This window comes from Periplaneta americana, chromosome 10 (assembly GCF_040183065.1).
Source record: "Periplaneta americana isolate PAMFEO1 chromosome 10, P.americana_PAMFEO1_priV1, whole genome shotgun sequence".
Lineage (NCBI taxonomy): Eukaryota > Metazoa > Arthropoda > Insecta > Blattodea > Blattidae > Periplaneta > Periplaneta americana.
In genome coordinates this window covers 148,754,769-148,772,083 of record NC_091126.1, presented here as the reverse complement: position 1 = coordinate 148,772,083, position 17,315 = coordinate 148,754,769, and the positions used below count along the sequence as shown (strand labels likewise).

At 35.6% G+C, this 17,315-nt stretch overlaps 1 protein-coding gene across 7 annotated transcripts in view; it reads left to right on the top strand.

The window, feature by feature from the left end:
• LOC138708093 (protein unc-80 homolog) overlaps positions 1-17,315 on the top strand; it is a 240,615-nt gene that overhangs the window by 122,544 nt on the left and 100,756 nt on the right. For 6 of the 7 annotated variants that reach the window (XM_069838258.1, XM_069838261.1, XM_069838260.1 and 3 more), the window contains one exon: positions 8,413-8,469. The exons of the other annotated variant lie outside the window; for it this stretch is intronic. In XM_069838258.1, coding sequence (XP_069694359.1) covers positions 8,413-8,469 — 57 coding nt within the window. The remainder of the gene's footprint in view (positions 1-8,412; positions 8,470-17,315) is intronic. 7 annotated transcript variants of the gene reach the window in all.

Here is a 17,315-nt window from a genome sequence, read left to right as displayed (position 1 = left end):
CTCTTTATTCCGTTTCACTTGCCAGTGATGTAATAATGTCAAGTTCCTGCAAGTGAAAAGCGGTGACTACTTGTTGACTACCTATGTCGAATAGCCACTGTACTTAAGAAATCCTCTTGACTTTATTTTGAAAATTAAACATAAAATCTAGCTATGACCTATGAATATTTCTGATAAATACAAAACAAACAAAAAAATTCCATTATGAATCTTGCGTACACTACTTTTAACACTTGAATATAAGTAATTGATTAACTAGCGGACTTACTCGTGTTAATTATGTAAGTTTGTGCGGCTTACAGCTGTTTCGATGTTTCATCACCATCCTCTGTGGCTTACAGCTGTTTCGGTGTTTCATCACCATCCTCAGAGCCTACTAGCCTACTGCTAGTAGGCTCTGAGGATGGTGATGAAACACCGAAACAGCTGTAAGCCGCACAAACTTACATAATTAACACGAGTAAGTCTGCTAGTTAATCAATTACTTAAAAATATATATTTTTTGTACTTAATCCTTGATCAAGAAATTAGGTCTTAGGACTATACTATTTTCGATACAGGTTTTATCCCACTCATGGCTTCCAGGTTAAATTGTCCACTTCAAAATTACCAGAGGAAAAATGGCCACAAACAAAAATGTCCAGAGCAAAATGTCCAAGGGAAAAAGTCCAGTAAGAAATGTCCACATATAAATTGTCCACAACAAAATGTCCAGTATAAAAATGTCCACTAGCAAAATGTCCACAACAAAATATCCGGTATAAAAAAGAAACCACCAACGGATAGAGGCAATTGTCAGGAGATATCTTGAATACAAAAACAGTAATGATATAAAACACTATCCTTCATGCAATAGCTTACCACTTAAAAATGCATGGACAGCCAGAACAGAAAAGTCAAGATCAAGAGATGGAATAAAAAATTCATTGTAAATTGGAGCCTTCTGTGTGTTTATACATTTAAAATAATGATATCATTTTACATAAAAAAATTCATTGTAAATCGGAGATTTCTCTGTTCATACATTAAAAATTATGATCTCGTGTATAGGACATTTTACATAAAAAAATTCATTGTAAATTGGAGATTTCTGTGTGTTTATATATTAAAAATTATGATCTCATGTATAGGACATTTTACATTTGTGGACATTTAATTTTATGGACATTTATATAAGTGGACATTGTGTTTGTGGACATTTAATTTGTATGGACATTAATGTAAGTGGACATTTGGTAGTGCACATTTCTGTTTGCAGACATATTGAAATGGACATTATAACCTCCAACCCACTCATGATTTTATCACAGTCTAGTATATACAGTCACGAAGCTCAATATGTAGGAAATATTATGCTAACCACTAAGATCGCTACTATCGCCTCATCATATACAATGTGAAACAGTACCAGCACAGTCTATTGTTCCTAATACCCTCAACAACTCAAGCTTCGTAACTGTATATACTAGACTGTGGTTTTATTGTGGACAAGGCAGGTGCAAAGGATTTTTCATGGTGTTTTTACATTTCTCCGCATCATTTTTATGATTTCACCAGTACTCCACAACCACCCCATCTCTGCGAATTCCTAGACAGCCTCAATAACAGTTAGAGATAATTTGTATAAACAAAAGCCGCCCTAAATAAGGGTTCGATAGATCGGCCTACTAATCAATTCATAAAGAATAATAAGTAAACAAAACAATTTTGTGACACTTGGAAAGAAAAAGAAAAAACATTAAGATAAGAAAACGTAGGAAATCATTTACAATAAAAATTTTGTTGGGTACAAATGATTACTAATTATAGCTAAGGATGATTTTAACACATGAGATCCTATGGCATCAATCGTTGCATCAGAAATTTTGTATTGTTTAAGTTGATTTAAAGTTTCACGTGGGATCGTGACTTAATGGTGTACTCATTTGTGTTTAACACTTGTTTTACTGATCTAATTTTTATTAAAGTTTTTCTGACAACAATGTTATTTGAACATTTTTTACATATGACACACTAAATATTTAATTTCAGTCATACAGTACTCATTTTTCTTCAAAAACAAAATTTTATTTGAAAACAACCAAGCGATGTTGAACAATTCTTGCACATTACACGGATGAGCTTTTCTGAGTGATCCTTGCAAACCCATTCATATTTCATTACATTTACAGCCTGTTTTCCTAGTAGGAACAGTTACAAAATTTTTTTTAAATAATAAAAGAGTCAGCTGTTACTAAGAGGTTTTTATTTTAAAATCATTAGTAGACTTCGTGGAATTGCCACGAGAATCGTAAGGTTTACTGCACACACGGTATAGACTGTATGAGAAGGGAGCGTGCAACGGATGGAGTGTGCCTCTGATGTAAACACTGAGGAGTATACTGCGGTTACAATAAAACCTGTATCCTGCATTCAAGAAATGTAATGAATGATCATTGAAGTAGGAAATGTCTAAACATGTAAATACACAATTATTTTATAGTGAGATATATTAACTCTTGAAATTTAAAGTAATATATTCGCATCATCCTTGAATATGTGCATTGCAGTAAAGAGTTATGTACATTTTGAGCGACTGCAAAGTGAACCTCCTCCGATGGTCACTTAAACAATTTTTATATTGGAAAAATGTACATTCGACATCACACGATGTTATAGGTGCATATTTGAAGAACGGAAAGTCACTACTTTTTAGTACACCAACTTCAGACGTCTTGTCGTGACCTGATAGTACATCATTTATAATACGAAGTTGTGAATAGGCAGAATTTTTAGAAATAATGTTTCTCAACTTACCTTTCACTTTTTCTGCAATTAGTGAATTGTTATTTTGGATAACGGTTTGTGATACTTTATCCACTATATTAAGGGCTTCTGAGAGTTGTAGTTTAGACGATTCTAACAGGGTGATGCTTTTGGACACGATTTTAAAATCAGAATCAGTGAACAGAATATCTTCCAATAGCTGTTCAGAAGGCAATGATTTTATAGCTGCAACAGCGGAACTGTCTGTGCTATCCAATGCATCAATTACCTCCATTATTTTGCCGTAATGTTCTGTATAATAATTAACAGCATCCAACCACGTTTCCCAACGGGTCTAGACTGGCTTTCGGGGTAAGGGTATTCCAGGGGCAATTGTTTGGAACAGCAACACTCTCATTGTAGCATGTTTGATTGAATTCTTGTCTGCACTGAACATATGTTAAGCTTAGACAATTCCAACCACAGTAATGCAAAAACAAGTGCTTACATAGGTATACATTAGTTGTAACTGCTCTATCTATTTGGACCGGTAACATCTCTTAATATGAACTGTTTATACTACGAGACCGGGAGGTTGCCCACCTCTTCTATACTACCGTACATCAGCAACCTGATTGCATGCTGCGTGTGGCAATTCAACGAAGTCTAATCATTAGTATTTCTTTACTTTAGTGTCACCACCTTGTAGTACAAATGTATTTATATTCTTGGGTCCAAGACGAATCACATATATCGGAGAAAAAAAAATTGAATTTAGCCGCAAATTTCACATGCATAATAATGGTCGAAAGTCGATATGAGAGTGGGGTTGGTGGAGAAATGTGGTTAAGTGGGGTAGGCTGCAGTGTGGGGCACCATATGCACGTCATTTCCATGCTTTCGTGTGCTTTCAGAGAAAAAGCTAGTTTCGTAACGTCGAATCAATGAAGGTTAGGTTAGGTTAGGTTGGTTTAGAATTTTTCTATGCCTTCCATATACTCAGAATTGTCCAAGATTGTGCACTTTCTTGCAAGGCATACCAAAATCGTAACATAATATAACCTAATACTGAATGAACTTTATGAAAACTCGCTTTGATAAAATCAGTGACTTGTTAGGTTATGTTAGGTTAGTTTAGGCTAGGTTTTTTATGCCTTGCATATATCCGCAATTTTCTAAGAATGTGTCCTTTCTTCCAAGGCATACCAAAATCCTTAACTAACCTAACCTCACACTGATTCAACCTTACGAAAAGTAGCTTTGGTCGAATCAGTGACAGGTTAGGTTAGGTTACTTTATGTGTGACTTGACTACTATCCAAGGAAGTTAATGCATTTGGCCGTTGATATTACGAAATATCTCGTGTGATAGTACGGAAAATAATTTTTCAGGAAGAAGAAGAAATTAATTAAATATAATAGATCTACACTGATCTTCAATGCTGTCCTTATGTTCACCATATTTACCAACGTTTTCTACTGAATTACTTCATATTCTTATGTAATATTGATTTTTAATTAATATTTTCTTCATCTTGAATAATTATGTTGTGTACTGCCACATAGGCCTAGGGAGTTTCATAAAATCAACGATTGTTTGTAGGTACCGGTACCTTAATGTAGTAACGCTATTGTAAAGAAGTATTAAGTAATTTAACAATGTGGACTATATATGTGGAAAACAAATTGCTAGATATTATTTATGTACTCAGAATAGCTTAAAGAAGAAATACTACATGTCCTGCCAACATTTTGTCTTCACGCTATCAATAATTTTATAATTAAGCAGTGTTGCAGATATTCAAGAAACAAAATAGGTACTATACAGGCCTGACGGACCAATATTTCGGGTTAAGGTTTAAGTCTTTAAATGTTCAATGTAATATTGATACTATGTTATTGCTCGAGTGTTCAATGATTATTTGAACCACCGAAATGCTTCACTGAACAAAATATTCATTATTACTTAAAATTTATCCACATTTTCGTAAGTGATGATACTTGAAAATAACAGATGCTATTTTTATGTGGTAAATGTTGTCTACCAGGAAATAATGGTTGTCACGAAATGTAATAGCTTGTAATCTGTACAGTGTTATGTTGGTTGAACCACAGAAACAAACTCAAATATTGAGGAAGAATATGAGGCATGTGACTTTTCATGCACAATAAGAAAAGTCGTTCTAGAAGTCTGACTGTCTTTCAATCCCAGAATATATTGTTGTTCATGTAAAATATGTGGTTGCTGATTTACAAGCAGAAAGAACAAGTTCAAGCAATACTTGACATTGCATTCTTCCCCTTGTATACACATTGATTCATGTGTAGTAGTAAATATTTTAGGGGTGGTAGTATTCTGAGTAAAATAAAAGTTCATATAAATGTGTTTCCAATTTTCAGTGGGTGTGGAGATACAGCTCTGTGAATGTTATGCATAACAAGTATCACAAATGATATGAAGGAACAACAAAAGCTACATACTATTGGCTATGTACACGAAAATAGTACATGTTGCTCTTCTGAGATCATCTAAGGGCAGCACTATTTATAATGTATGTGGAGAAACACCTGTTTGTAGCTTCATTGGCTACAAAAATGGGCGTTTTCTTCCAGTATGACGGGAGTCCCAGTACATTTTAGCTATCAGGTGATACATCATTTAAATCTCACATTCCCCACATGATGGTTCAGTTGTGCATTGACCACCAGTGTCCCCAGACCTTACTCCTGTCAAATTTTTCTGTGAGTGTAGGTGAAAGGCAAAGTATACGAAAGCAAAGTGAACACAAGGGATGAATTAGATGCTTACATTATGAATAGTGCTGCCCTCATAAAAGAACAAGATGATTTTACAAGAGCAACACTTATTGTTCAAATTAAGATTTCAGGAATAACTCCCTGTAAAGTTAATTTGAATAATTTCGAGGGAAAAATTGTTCCAGGGCCAGGTATCGAACCCGGGACCTTTGGTTAAACATACCAACGCTCTCCCACTGAGCTACCCGGGAACTCTACCCGACACCGATCCAATACTGTTTAATTATTTATTATCAAAATGTTAAGTCTTATAATGCAGGTATAATTACTGCATTATCTAATCGGATTGGGGATGTTTGTTTGTTAATAGCTATTTCGTGGATATTAAATTATTAAATTATATTATAAATTTTTTGTTTCCCGATCCAATTGGATCGGTGTCGGGTAGAGTTCCCAGGTAGCTCATTGGGAGAGCGTTGGTACGTTTAACCAAAGGTCCCGGGTTCGATACCCGGCCCCAGAACAATTTTTCCCTCGAAATTATTCAAATTAACTTCACAGGGAGTTATTCCTGAAAGCTTAATTTGCATAATACACGTCACTGTACGTAACAGAAAACCACAATTTAAAGTCACACAGAGTTAGTGTGCACTCAAATGTTGGTTGCTTGACGGTTGTCAGCCCACTTTGAGGTCTGTGGATATAGAGGGAAAAATTGGATCGGTGTCGGGTAGCGTTCCCGGGTAGCTCAGTGGGAGAGTGTTGGTACGTTTAACCAAAGGTCCTGGGTTCGATACCTGGCCACGGAACAATTTTTTCCTCGAAATTATTCAACACTTATTGTTGTCTACAGAGCGGAAATTGCATTGACTGTTGAAATGTATTGATGTCATGTAAGTAAACAATAAATGTAATCTTTAAGTCATTTTTCTTTCCTCCTTTCCATTTGTGACAATTGTTATATGTAATTCTCGAATAGCTGTATCTCCACAACCATTGAAAGTTTGGCATATGGTTATATAAACTGTTTAATTAGAATAGTCCATACTACCACCCCCTAAAATATTTACTATTTAATATTCTTCCTATCGAGGTATGTGTCTGTGCGTCCATTCACCTAACCCTTTTTCTACCTATCTACCTACATTCTAATATCTATCTGACATCATTGAAAGACTATTTGAATTGGTAGAAGTTGTACAGTAAAACCTCGATAAGACGCTGTTCAAGGACCGCGTGTAAACCGCGTATTAACCGGGACCGCGTATTAGGCGGGTATACTGATTTTGACTTCTATGCAGTATCTATTAGCATTTTTCTTTGTTGAAATACATGATTAATGAAAGGTAATATAGTATTACTCTATTATGTAATTACTGTACTGTACGTCAAAGACATTTACAATATGTACTATACTTAATTCTTTCGGAAAAAAAGTCATTTATAGTTGTTTGCCGTGTGCGTGTTCTCCAAGTCCTCATGTTCACCACACTTCAGTTTCCTGCGATTATATCATCCCGACGACGTTGCATCTGTAGTGATTGAATCACGAATTTTTATTATCGTTCTTAATATCGATGGTGGGATTCCTAATGAATCAGAGAGTTGTTTCTGAGTAAGAGTACTGTTCTCATCGTACTTTCGTAAGATTTCCAGTTTTTCCGACATAGAAAGCTCTTTTTGTTTAACACTCATTGTCATTGTAATCACATTCACAGACACTTCAATACACAAAAGGACAACAAACTGCACAGCAAAAATTTCCAGAATTTTATTACGGCCGAGTGAGTAATGCTGTTTGAGAGAGAGGGTTAGCAAGAGGGTGAGGTATTGTAACTGTATGTAGGCTTTAACCATGCAGATGAGTCGAATAAGAGAGCGTAACAAGAGGGTGGGGTATACTAAGGTATATGAAGTATGAAGGTTTAAATGCGCAGGTAAAGGGTCGAATACCAATACTTTTCAGGTTAATGGCACCAGTGAGTTCAGCCACCAAGATGTTTCATTGCTGTTAGAGTACAATGCTGAAAATTACATCGAAAATATTCCACAAAAACAGCGTATTATGCGGGACTTGAGCGCAACAAACGGGGTATTTTATAAAGGCGTTATATATGACATGTGCAGGGACCAGACAAAAAAAAGCGTATTACACGGGATAGCGTAATAAGTGGGCGCATCTTATCTAGGTTTTACTGTATTTTATTTATTGGTGCTTTCATCTGCAGAGGTTACTTGGTGACAAAATTCATTGTGAGCGAGAAATGACACACATTTTGCCTGGAGCACTCTGCTATGGATAGGTTTCTTTTACGTGACGTAAATATAAGACAATGAACCTATAGCTTCACATCCCTCCCAGAGGAATCAACAGTAAGGATTTCATCGTGCTTTAAATTCCATCTCTCTCCACCAGATTTTAACCCTCGAATTTAGAATATAACGGCTATCATGATAACCGTTAGATCACAGAGACCATGTCAAGACTATTGCACAATGCGCAATTTGTGTAGACAAGTCACATAACTGTAATTTTCCCTACGGAAATAATTAAGAATGTGTGGATACGTTTTGAAAGCTTTTCCTGTAATATGTGATCCGTGTTTCAGAACTCATTGAAAAGAAAGCTACATATTTAGTCATTCTTTATTGTATTTCTATTTTCTATTGCATGAGAATGTTGATTGACGTAGCTTTAGTGTGCTCAGAATATGAGAAATTTCCATCCTTCACTTTGTCTCCTTGTCAATTTTTTATTGGTTTCTCTTCCATCCAAATGAGTGTGTTTAACCCTCTAAATGTTGTTGAACCTCTGTGAACTTTCTTTGTCCCCACCCTATCTTACTATTGATAGCTGTACGTACCATGTCTTATTTATCTTTCTCTCTCTTGTCTCATTCGACTCTATCAGCTGTTTGATAGATGAGTTGACTGGTGGTGTTGGTCATGGTGGTGGTGGTGGTGGTGGGTAAGTGTAGTTCTGTTCCAAATCTTAGTCTCAAGGAAGTTTTCGCAGTCACACAAAACATATTTACATTTATACATGTGGTGTTACATTCGTATATTTAAGATAAGCATTCTCTCAAGTGAAAAAAAATTGTTTCCCTTTTGGTGTAAAATACTTTTTAATAACTATTTGTGTAAAATATATATGGTTTGTTGGTTTTGAATTTACCCAGTGCTAGATACGATCGGCATCCGCTGCTTTACTGGAATTCTGATAGCCTTTTAGAGTTAATTTAATTTCTGCATGTGGTGGGGATACCTGTGTTGTGGAATTGATTGTTACTGATTGTAAGATGATAGCAGAGGATGATGACTAGCAGAGTTCGCAAAAAAATTGTCTGTGAATTTTTCATGGAGCTGTCTTATTCAGGGGGTGTGATGGTGGTGGTGTACGCTCCGGGGATTGAATATGGCTGAGAAAGATGCATTCTTAAGATGATAAAAGTACATGACATGAAAGATAACTGAAACTGGGATTCCATGTTGTAGAGCATACATGGGCACAATTTTTGGTTACGTGAGGTACTCGATTTGAAATAGTTTGTTTACTAGGAGAGGAGACTGCAGAGTAGGATGGGAAATATAAACTGCTGTGACCTGCGTCACCTTATCGTAATCACTAAGGCAGTCAGTGGCGAATTATTAGGAAAGCACTTGGTTAACGTGAGAGACTCAAAAACTTTTATTCAATTTGGCAAATTAATTCGGCAGCTTTAATCATAAACCTCTTTACTGTTTCTCCATAGCTGAATTGATTTAAATCACAGGCAAGAAATTGCGTAACTAGCCAATAATATTCCATCACGTTGTCTACGTTTATTTTCTTGAATATTCTGGCGTTTCTCAAGATTACTTAATAGATTTGCACGTTCTCGACCTAAAATAATTTCAGAAAATCGTATTTCGTTTTCTACGCACATTTGATATTTTTTTTTATAAATTTATTTTGGAAATAATCCGTACAAACAACATTTAATTCCTCGTAGGCTACCTTTTAATGCAGCGTGTTTAAGGTATAATGTCGTATTTAGTATACTATGCAAATGTTAAGATCATAAATTTTCTTCGGAATAGTACGAAAAATAATATTTAATTTGTCTTACCTTCTAATTCTACATATGAGAAGATATTAGGAGTGTGTTGGGAGTGTTTTGGTATGGATGTGAGCGATGGACAAGTACAGGAAGCATTTAGAATAGGAAAAAAGCAAATACAAAATTCGGAACATGCTAGGCCAATATTAGTAAAATTTAAGAGTTTGGTTACGAAGGAGAGGATTACGAAGAATAGGAGGATGCTAGGGAACACAACGATCAGAATAGATGACGACTGGAGCTACGACGTGAGAAGTAGAAGAAGAGTTCTAATCCAGTTTCTTAAAGCAGCACGTAATAATGGACAATTCACGAAACTCATCAAGGACAAAATTAAGATAAACAATTTGGTTTTTAGTGTAGAGGAGTGCTTAGTAACATTAAAGGAACCGATCGTAGGCTCAGAAGAAAAGGAAAGGAACAGAAAAATTTTGAAACAAAAAATCAAGAATATCGTAGCTAAAGGCGAGGTTAGTGACACAAGTATGGTGAGTGTACGCGAGAAAAATGCAAACGTGTCAAACTCAGTGACGATTTCCAGAAAGCAGTTAGTGACGTCAACTGATGAAGAAACAGGAGTGACTCGAACTGGCATTCCACAAGCTCATCAGAACAAGACCTCAATGCAAGCGAATGGAAATAGTGGACATCAGATGGGAGCAATTCCGAAGCGGGTGAAGGAACTAAGACCTAATCGAGGCTGACGAGAAGCAGAGTAACGCAAGTAGGAGATAGTTCAGGGAGCAGTGATGAAGGAAGAGGGGAAAACAAGGTGAAAAAACAGTATGACTTAAGGAAATGGTGTGGAGGGGAAATAAATCGTGAGAAAAGAAAACTAAAATTCTAAAAAGTAGCAATGTGGAAAAGTGAGTAGTGAAAAGTGCAAATAATTAGAGATGTAGAGTGAGGGGAAATGTGTCATACAGGAGGGGGTTACAGTACTTTTGGTATAATGATGAGTTAGGAGAAAACAGGGGAAGAATTGATGACAGACAAAAAAAGACTAGTGGAAGAATTGCAATAAGAAATTTTAACAAAGTAATGTCCTAATTGACTTGTACGAGAGGCGTGTAAAATGGTGAGACCGCACTGTATGCTAATATTGTGAAGTGCCGTCTCACCGAAAGGTATATTGCTTAAAGACAAATATATACATTCATACATTCATATACATTCATACATTCATACCTTATAATTCAGCATGTTCTTTATGACATAAGGAGTAATGTCGTTGTATATTAAATTTATTAATGCCTAATAGGATTTTCGAGCATAACATACATCGTATGTTCTCCCCTTCTAAACAGCAAAAAAACTCTTCCTCCCATTTCTCATGAAATAATCGTTTTCTAACACTTAGACACTATTTGATAATGCCATTATGCCACCACTGATATTGCTTATGAAACTGATATAGAACCTGCCCACGCCTAGGAGCTACGTGAGGGAGGAACGGAGACTGTGAAGATGTCACTCAGAGCGATAAGCTCTGTGAAGGTCAGTGAGGCACAAATTCTCAAGTGAGGCACGATGCCCATCTCTGTTGTAGAGAGAGTAAAACTTCTCTATAACAGACACGTATTTGGAAAGTAAAAATCTACGCTATTAAGAAATGTCCGCTATTCAGAAAAGGTTAGGATGATGTTACACAATACAAAACAAATACAATTACAGTATTTGTACACTATTAATTTGTGTAACATATAGTTTTGTGTTTAATTTAGTACATAATAAAATCTTCATGGTATTCATTTATTCAAATGTAAATAGTATTACTTATCACAAGAAATTTATAAGCACTTCATTTTATGAACATGTATTATTGTTGTTGTTGCTGGGAACACGACAAAATCATTCAAGTGTTAAATTGTCAACTTCAAGACAGGTGTGTTGGGAAAAACATGTTTAGCAGGAAGTTTTTCATTTTGAGTTCAAATGGAAATATCTTTTCTTTTTTTTTTTAATTGTCACTGATTTGTGATTTTCCAACATCAAACTGCACGCCTGTGTCTCGAAAACTTAAGTTTCTCTTTTTGGTAAACATTAATGATTTCAACTTTTTCATTTAACATTAAACGTTTGTGTTTCTGTGACATTTTAAAAAGATACCAAAAAAAAAAAAAACATACAAGAATTTGCTCTCCTAAGAGAAATGCAACTACAAACCTTAGTATTATTATGATGTACTGAAGTATATATGATATTTCCATCCAGGAATTATGCGTTACCATATGATGAAGGATGGATAGAACAGAGAAAAATTCTCTCCGACACCGGGACTCGAACCCAGATTTTCAGCTCTCCATGCTGATGCTTTATCCACTAAGCCACACCGGATTCCAGTTTCAATGCTGGATCGAATCCCCTCAGTTTAAGTTCTATCTCAGTCTTTCCTTTTGATGGCCTACCCTCATGTACTGTGTTTCAGAATATGTGACAGTGGCACAATGTCCAACGCACTGTGTATAGAGGTGCACTCATTATGAGTGACTAAATGGCCGGGATCCGACGGGATGAGCGCCATCTTGAATTACTAAGTGATTACTTACGCATATCATATTATTATGATGTATCGAGGTACATATGACATTTTCGTGTAGGAATTCTGCGTTACCAAATGATGAAGGATGGCTAGAACAGAGAAAAATTCTCTCCAGCACCGGTACTCGAACCCAGGTTTTCAGCTCAAGACAGCGCTCATCTCTTTGGATCCCGGCCACTTAGTCACTCATAATGAGTGCACCTCTGTACATAGTGCGTTGGACATTGTGCTACTGCCAATTCTGTGACACAGTACATGAGGGTAGGTCATCAAAAGGGAAAACCGAGAGGTAGAATTTAAACTGAGGGGATTCGATCTGGCATCGGAACTGAAATCCAGTGTGGCTTAGTGGATAAAGCGTCAGCACGTAGAGCTGAAAACCTGGGTTCAAGTCCCAGTACTGGAGACAATTTTTCTCTGTTCTATCCAGCCTTCATTACATACCTTAGGTTCCCAACATGCAATGCGTGATAATAAGAAATTCTGTCCATTATTTATATGGATTACAGAAATTGAAAGAGTTTCCTTCAGGCTGTCCATTATTCGGAAGTTTCAATTGATGATGGGGATATAATTTTCAGTGTGTTTGTCCATTATTATGTCCATTATTAAGAAGTCGAATTTCTCTCAGGGAATTGAAAAATGTCCATTATTTAGAAGTGTCTGCTCTTCAGAGGTGTCTCTTAGAAGTTTTACTGTATTCTGTTTTTATGATCAGCATGGCAACCTCTCTGGTATTGAGGACAGGTGTAAACTATTGCAGGATGTTGTGTTGATTAATTTTGCTATCTTATGAAAGAAATATTATGTGTTGCTGCAGAAAGTTTTATTTAGCTATGTAGATAAATGTATGTAAGCATATTTGTCATGCATGATAATAAAAAGTGCTTGTATTCTTCATTATTATTTTTTGGTTAGAATGATTCGTAGTCAAAGCAGGTCTTCCAAAGCTTGAAACTTGAAAATGAAACCTGTATGTCAGAGAGGTTAATCTCAACATATGGTGGAAAAATTTAAACCCTACCTCACAAAATCTATTGAAATCTTATTTATTTAGGTTAAATATACAAATACTCCACTGTGTTAATATTTAAACTTTGATGTTACTTTACCTGATTGTTTAGTTTTGATGTTGTTTCCATAATCTTCTGAATTCTGAAAATCATAACATCGAAACTAATCAGTCAGGTAAAATAACACGATAATAAAATATAAATATTTCAGTAACACAGTTAAGTTGTTATTTATTTAATGTAAGTAACTTAATAGTTCATCAATGATTATATAAGTGTAAAGAGGGTGTATTGAAAAATGAAGACAAAATCTAAATTTGATGGACTGCAGTCCCCAAAATTTATTCGTTCCTTTTCTATTACATGAACAAGTTTTAGTGTTGCTATTAAAAACGACGTTGAAAATTTAATTAAAACTCTTAATAATTGCTCTAAAATTTGTTACACTATTGCCCATAAGCGAAATTAGCTCGAGACCTGAATCCCACTTGGATTGATTACTACACCTCCAAGTTAAATTTGCATCCCGTGAATGCAAGAGACGAGCACTAGTAGCTCTAATTGCTCTAGTTGTTAGTATACAACCTACTGTTTCATCTATGAATGAGGTCATGTTACAAGAGATAATGCAATGAATGAGGTTATATATATGTGTGTAAGAATTACAATGCATAATATCAACACTTTCACAGTATTTATACGGGTACAACACTTTCAATACCACCAATACATGATGTGTATTCACCACTATTTCATACAACTCACTGGCATGAACAGTAAACATCTCTTTATCAGCTTAATATTTACTCATAGGTCGCAAATGCCAGAGGGAGAGGGAATGGTGATTCACATTCTTTCCGGACACAGATATAACTTGGGTGTGTAGTACCTGGTTACGTTTTACTGTGAGGTTTCCTCCAACTAAGTTATAAGTCGAATGTTAGCTAATTCCTTGGCGAATCCTCAGCTTCATTTACATCGCCCAGATATCATCTCGCCATCACCAATTCCACTGACAAGCACAATACACCTTCAGACTGCAGTGCATTTGAAAGAGAGAAAGAAAAAAGACCAAATTCATGGCATAGTTTAATATTTTAATAGAGCAAAACAACTATCGTAATACACAAACAAACTAATTCCATAACATATTTTTATTTTAGCAATGATACAATAGTCATCAAGTGACTTAGGGTACGGCCACACGAGCTACATTTGTAGCAAGTTTTCTGCGACAAATGTAGCTGGAATTATAGGCAGCATTGAGTTAAATGGAAGCAGCCACACGGAGCAGTAAATGTAGCAAGTTTGGTGCATCCCAAGGTCGTGTCACAACTCGAATGGGTCCGGGTCCATTTTTTCTGCGACATTTACTGCTGTTGGGTGGCCACACGTAGCGACATGGGTGGCTACACGTGCAGCTACATTTGTAGCAACTTTCTGCGACAAATGTAGCTGGAATTATAGACCACATTGAGTTAAATGGAAGCGGCCACACGGAGCAGTAAGTGTAGCAAGTTTGGCGCCGTCTGACATGAGGTCTATTCGTGACCAATAATTTTCCAGCCTAAACGAATTAACATTGTTGTTAGTTACTGGGAATTTCTTATTATGAAATCCATATTTTTTAAACTTTAAATTTATATTAATATTTATTTCCGCTTTACTAATTCCCAGAGGAGACTCAGTGAGTCAAAGAATATACATGTCAAAAGACTTTTATCTACTAACTGACAATAAATAAAGAATAAATATCATGCAAAAGAAAACAAAAAAATTGTAATAAAAGTACAAACAACCATGTAAAATGAATGTTTATGCTTTAATTTTTTAGGAATGAGATAGAAAGCGAAAATCAAATGTCATGTAAAGGACACACAGATTAAGACTAAAAAGAGTGAAATAACAAATTAAAGTTATTCATTTTACAGTAGAGAATTACAGTAATTTAGCGCAATGTAAATTTACAAATGCGTATGGATACACGCGTAAGCTAATTTTAAATACTATTTTCTTAATCTTACTCCTGTTTTTTTGTTACTTCACCAGAAGGAAAATAAATATTGCCACTAAGTTCCTTTCTGGTAACTGAATTTGCAGCCAGGCATACAACACCTTGGCATTTTATTCAGGCTTAATATATTTAAAAATAAAACAAGTGACATTGATGAGTGCAGTGAAATTTGTCTCTGGAATTAGCTATAAGATATCGCAATTTGTACCACCCCGCTTATCTTTTAGCGTTAAAATTTTCTTTTGTTGGTAAAAAAACTTTATGAGGCATGAAACTGTAACATACCCTAAGATTCACCTTTCAGTTTCCCTCTCCCCCGAAATTTAATAATCTGAAAAACGTGATCTATCATGTTTAAGACGACGTAAACTCTGTTTTCTATAGGATAAGATGTAGGCCTACAATGGGAGAAAGGCATTCTCAAATTTGAAGGAAAACCCGTTTTTTTAATTGTTGAAATTCTCAGTATGTATATGTAATCATAACAACAGAATTAACTTGTGTTTATGAGGGAGTGAAGTAGAGAGGGAGATTGACTTTTAGATGGGAAATTATTATCATGACGGATTTATAACAATACGATGCCAATATATATAACAAATTTTGTTACTAACAACACGGTGCCAATAAATATTGCTTCGCTTATTTATAGTCCAGGCTAAGTTCTCTATTTTTTAACTCTCTTCAAAATATCTTTCTTTAAAAAGTACATACATTTTTCTTCTTTCAATTTCGACCTAAAGAATTCTTCAATAATAAAATGTATACAAAAGCGTTCTAGCAAACCGTTCACAGCAATTTGTTTGGTAAAAAAAACGTACAATTCTTTTGCAGGACAGACCTCACAAATCAGTATAAATATTATTGTGTTATAAAGACATTTCCACTTTGAGTTGTATTTTGGGATATAAGGGTCAAGTTTAAATTGCCACAACGTCCAATAAGAATTCTGCAAAACCAAGAAAAAGAGAACTTTTATGATAGATGTGTTTACTTAGACTCTTTTCAAAATACCGTTCTTTGAGAGTACACATCTTTTTCTTTCATTTTCGACCAAAGGTTTCCTTCAATAATAAAATCTATACAATAGCGTACCAGTAAACCCTTCACAGCGACTTCATTTGGTAAAAAAAGACACAATTCTTTTACATGCCATCTCTCAAATATGTTACAAACAGATTGCCTCTTTGAGTTCTGTTTTGGGTCATGTTTAAAACTCCTTTTTACTTGGAGATGCTTCAGAAATTCATGTATTGGAAAGGGAAGAGCATGTCTAATCTGTCGTACAATCCCAATGACCTTCTACAGAACCACGAGAAATTAGATCTTCATACAGCCTTTCAGCAAACCCTTCACCCACACCGTACTTCCGATTGTTACTGACGAACAATATTGCCTGTTGTAAAATCGACACAGGAATAAAAGTTAACTTTATGGCACTGCTATAAATTTTCTTCTCATGCGCATTACAATTGTGTGTCACCGTAATAATGTACACTAACAACACACACAAAGCGACTTTGGCTTCATAATCCATCTCGGAAGAAAGCTTCCACTACTACGGCTGAGTGCTGCAAAACGCAAAAGAACTAGCTACAAATGTCGCTACATGTGGCATGTCATGTGGCCACATGTAGCGACATTTAACGCAGAAACTGGCAGTAATTGTAGCGCCCGTGTGGCCACCCATTTTGCGACAATTACGGCAGCTTCATTTGTAGCAGAAAACTTGCTACAAATGTAGCTCGTGTGGCTGTGCCCTTAGGAGATAGGATGGATATTTCTCGTATACTGTCAACTTGAGGGAGTAAAGGTTAATTGGGATTTCCCGTCTCTGATCAGTTCAAAAACCCTGATACAACTGATATTTAACTCCTGTAGTGAGTTTTGATGAAGTTCGGAGGTTCTAATTAGCTAAATCCACTCTTCTCACCTCCACACTGGGGCCCACTGGGATCTTTAAGTTATGAAAAAGAGAGTGGTGTGTGGAAAGCAATGGGAAACATTTATCTTTACCAAGAAAAGCTGGTGAACGGGAGAAATGTTCGAGACAGAAGAAGATACCAGATAATAGACAACATTAATATATATGGATCATATGTGGAGACTAAGAGGAAGGCAGAAAATAAAGAAGATTCGAGAATG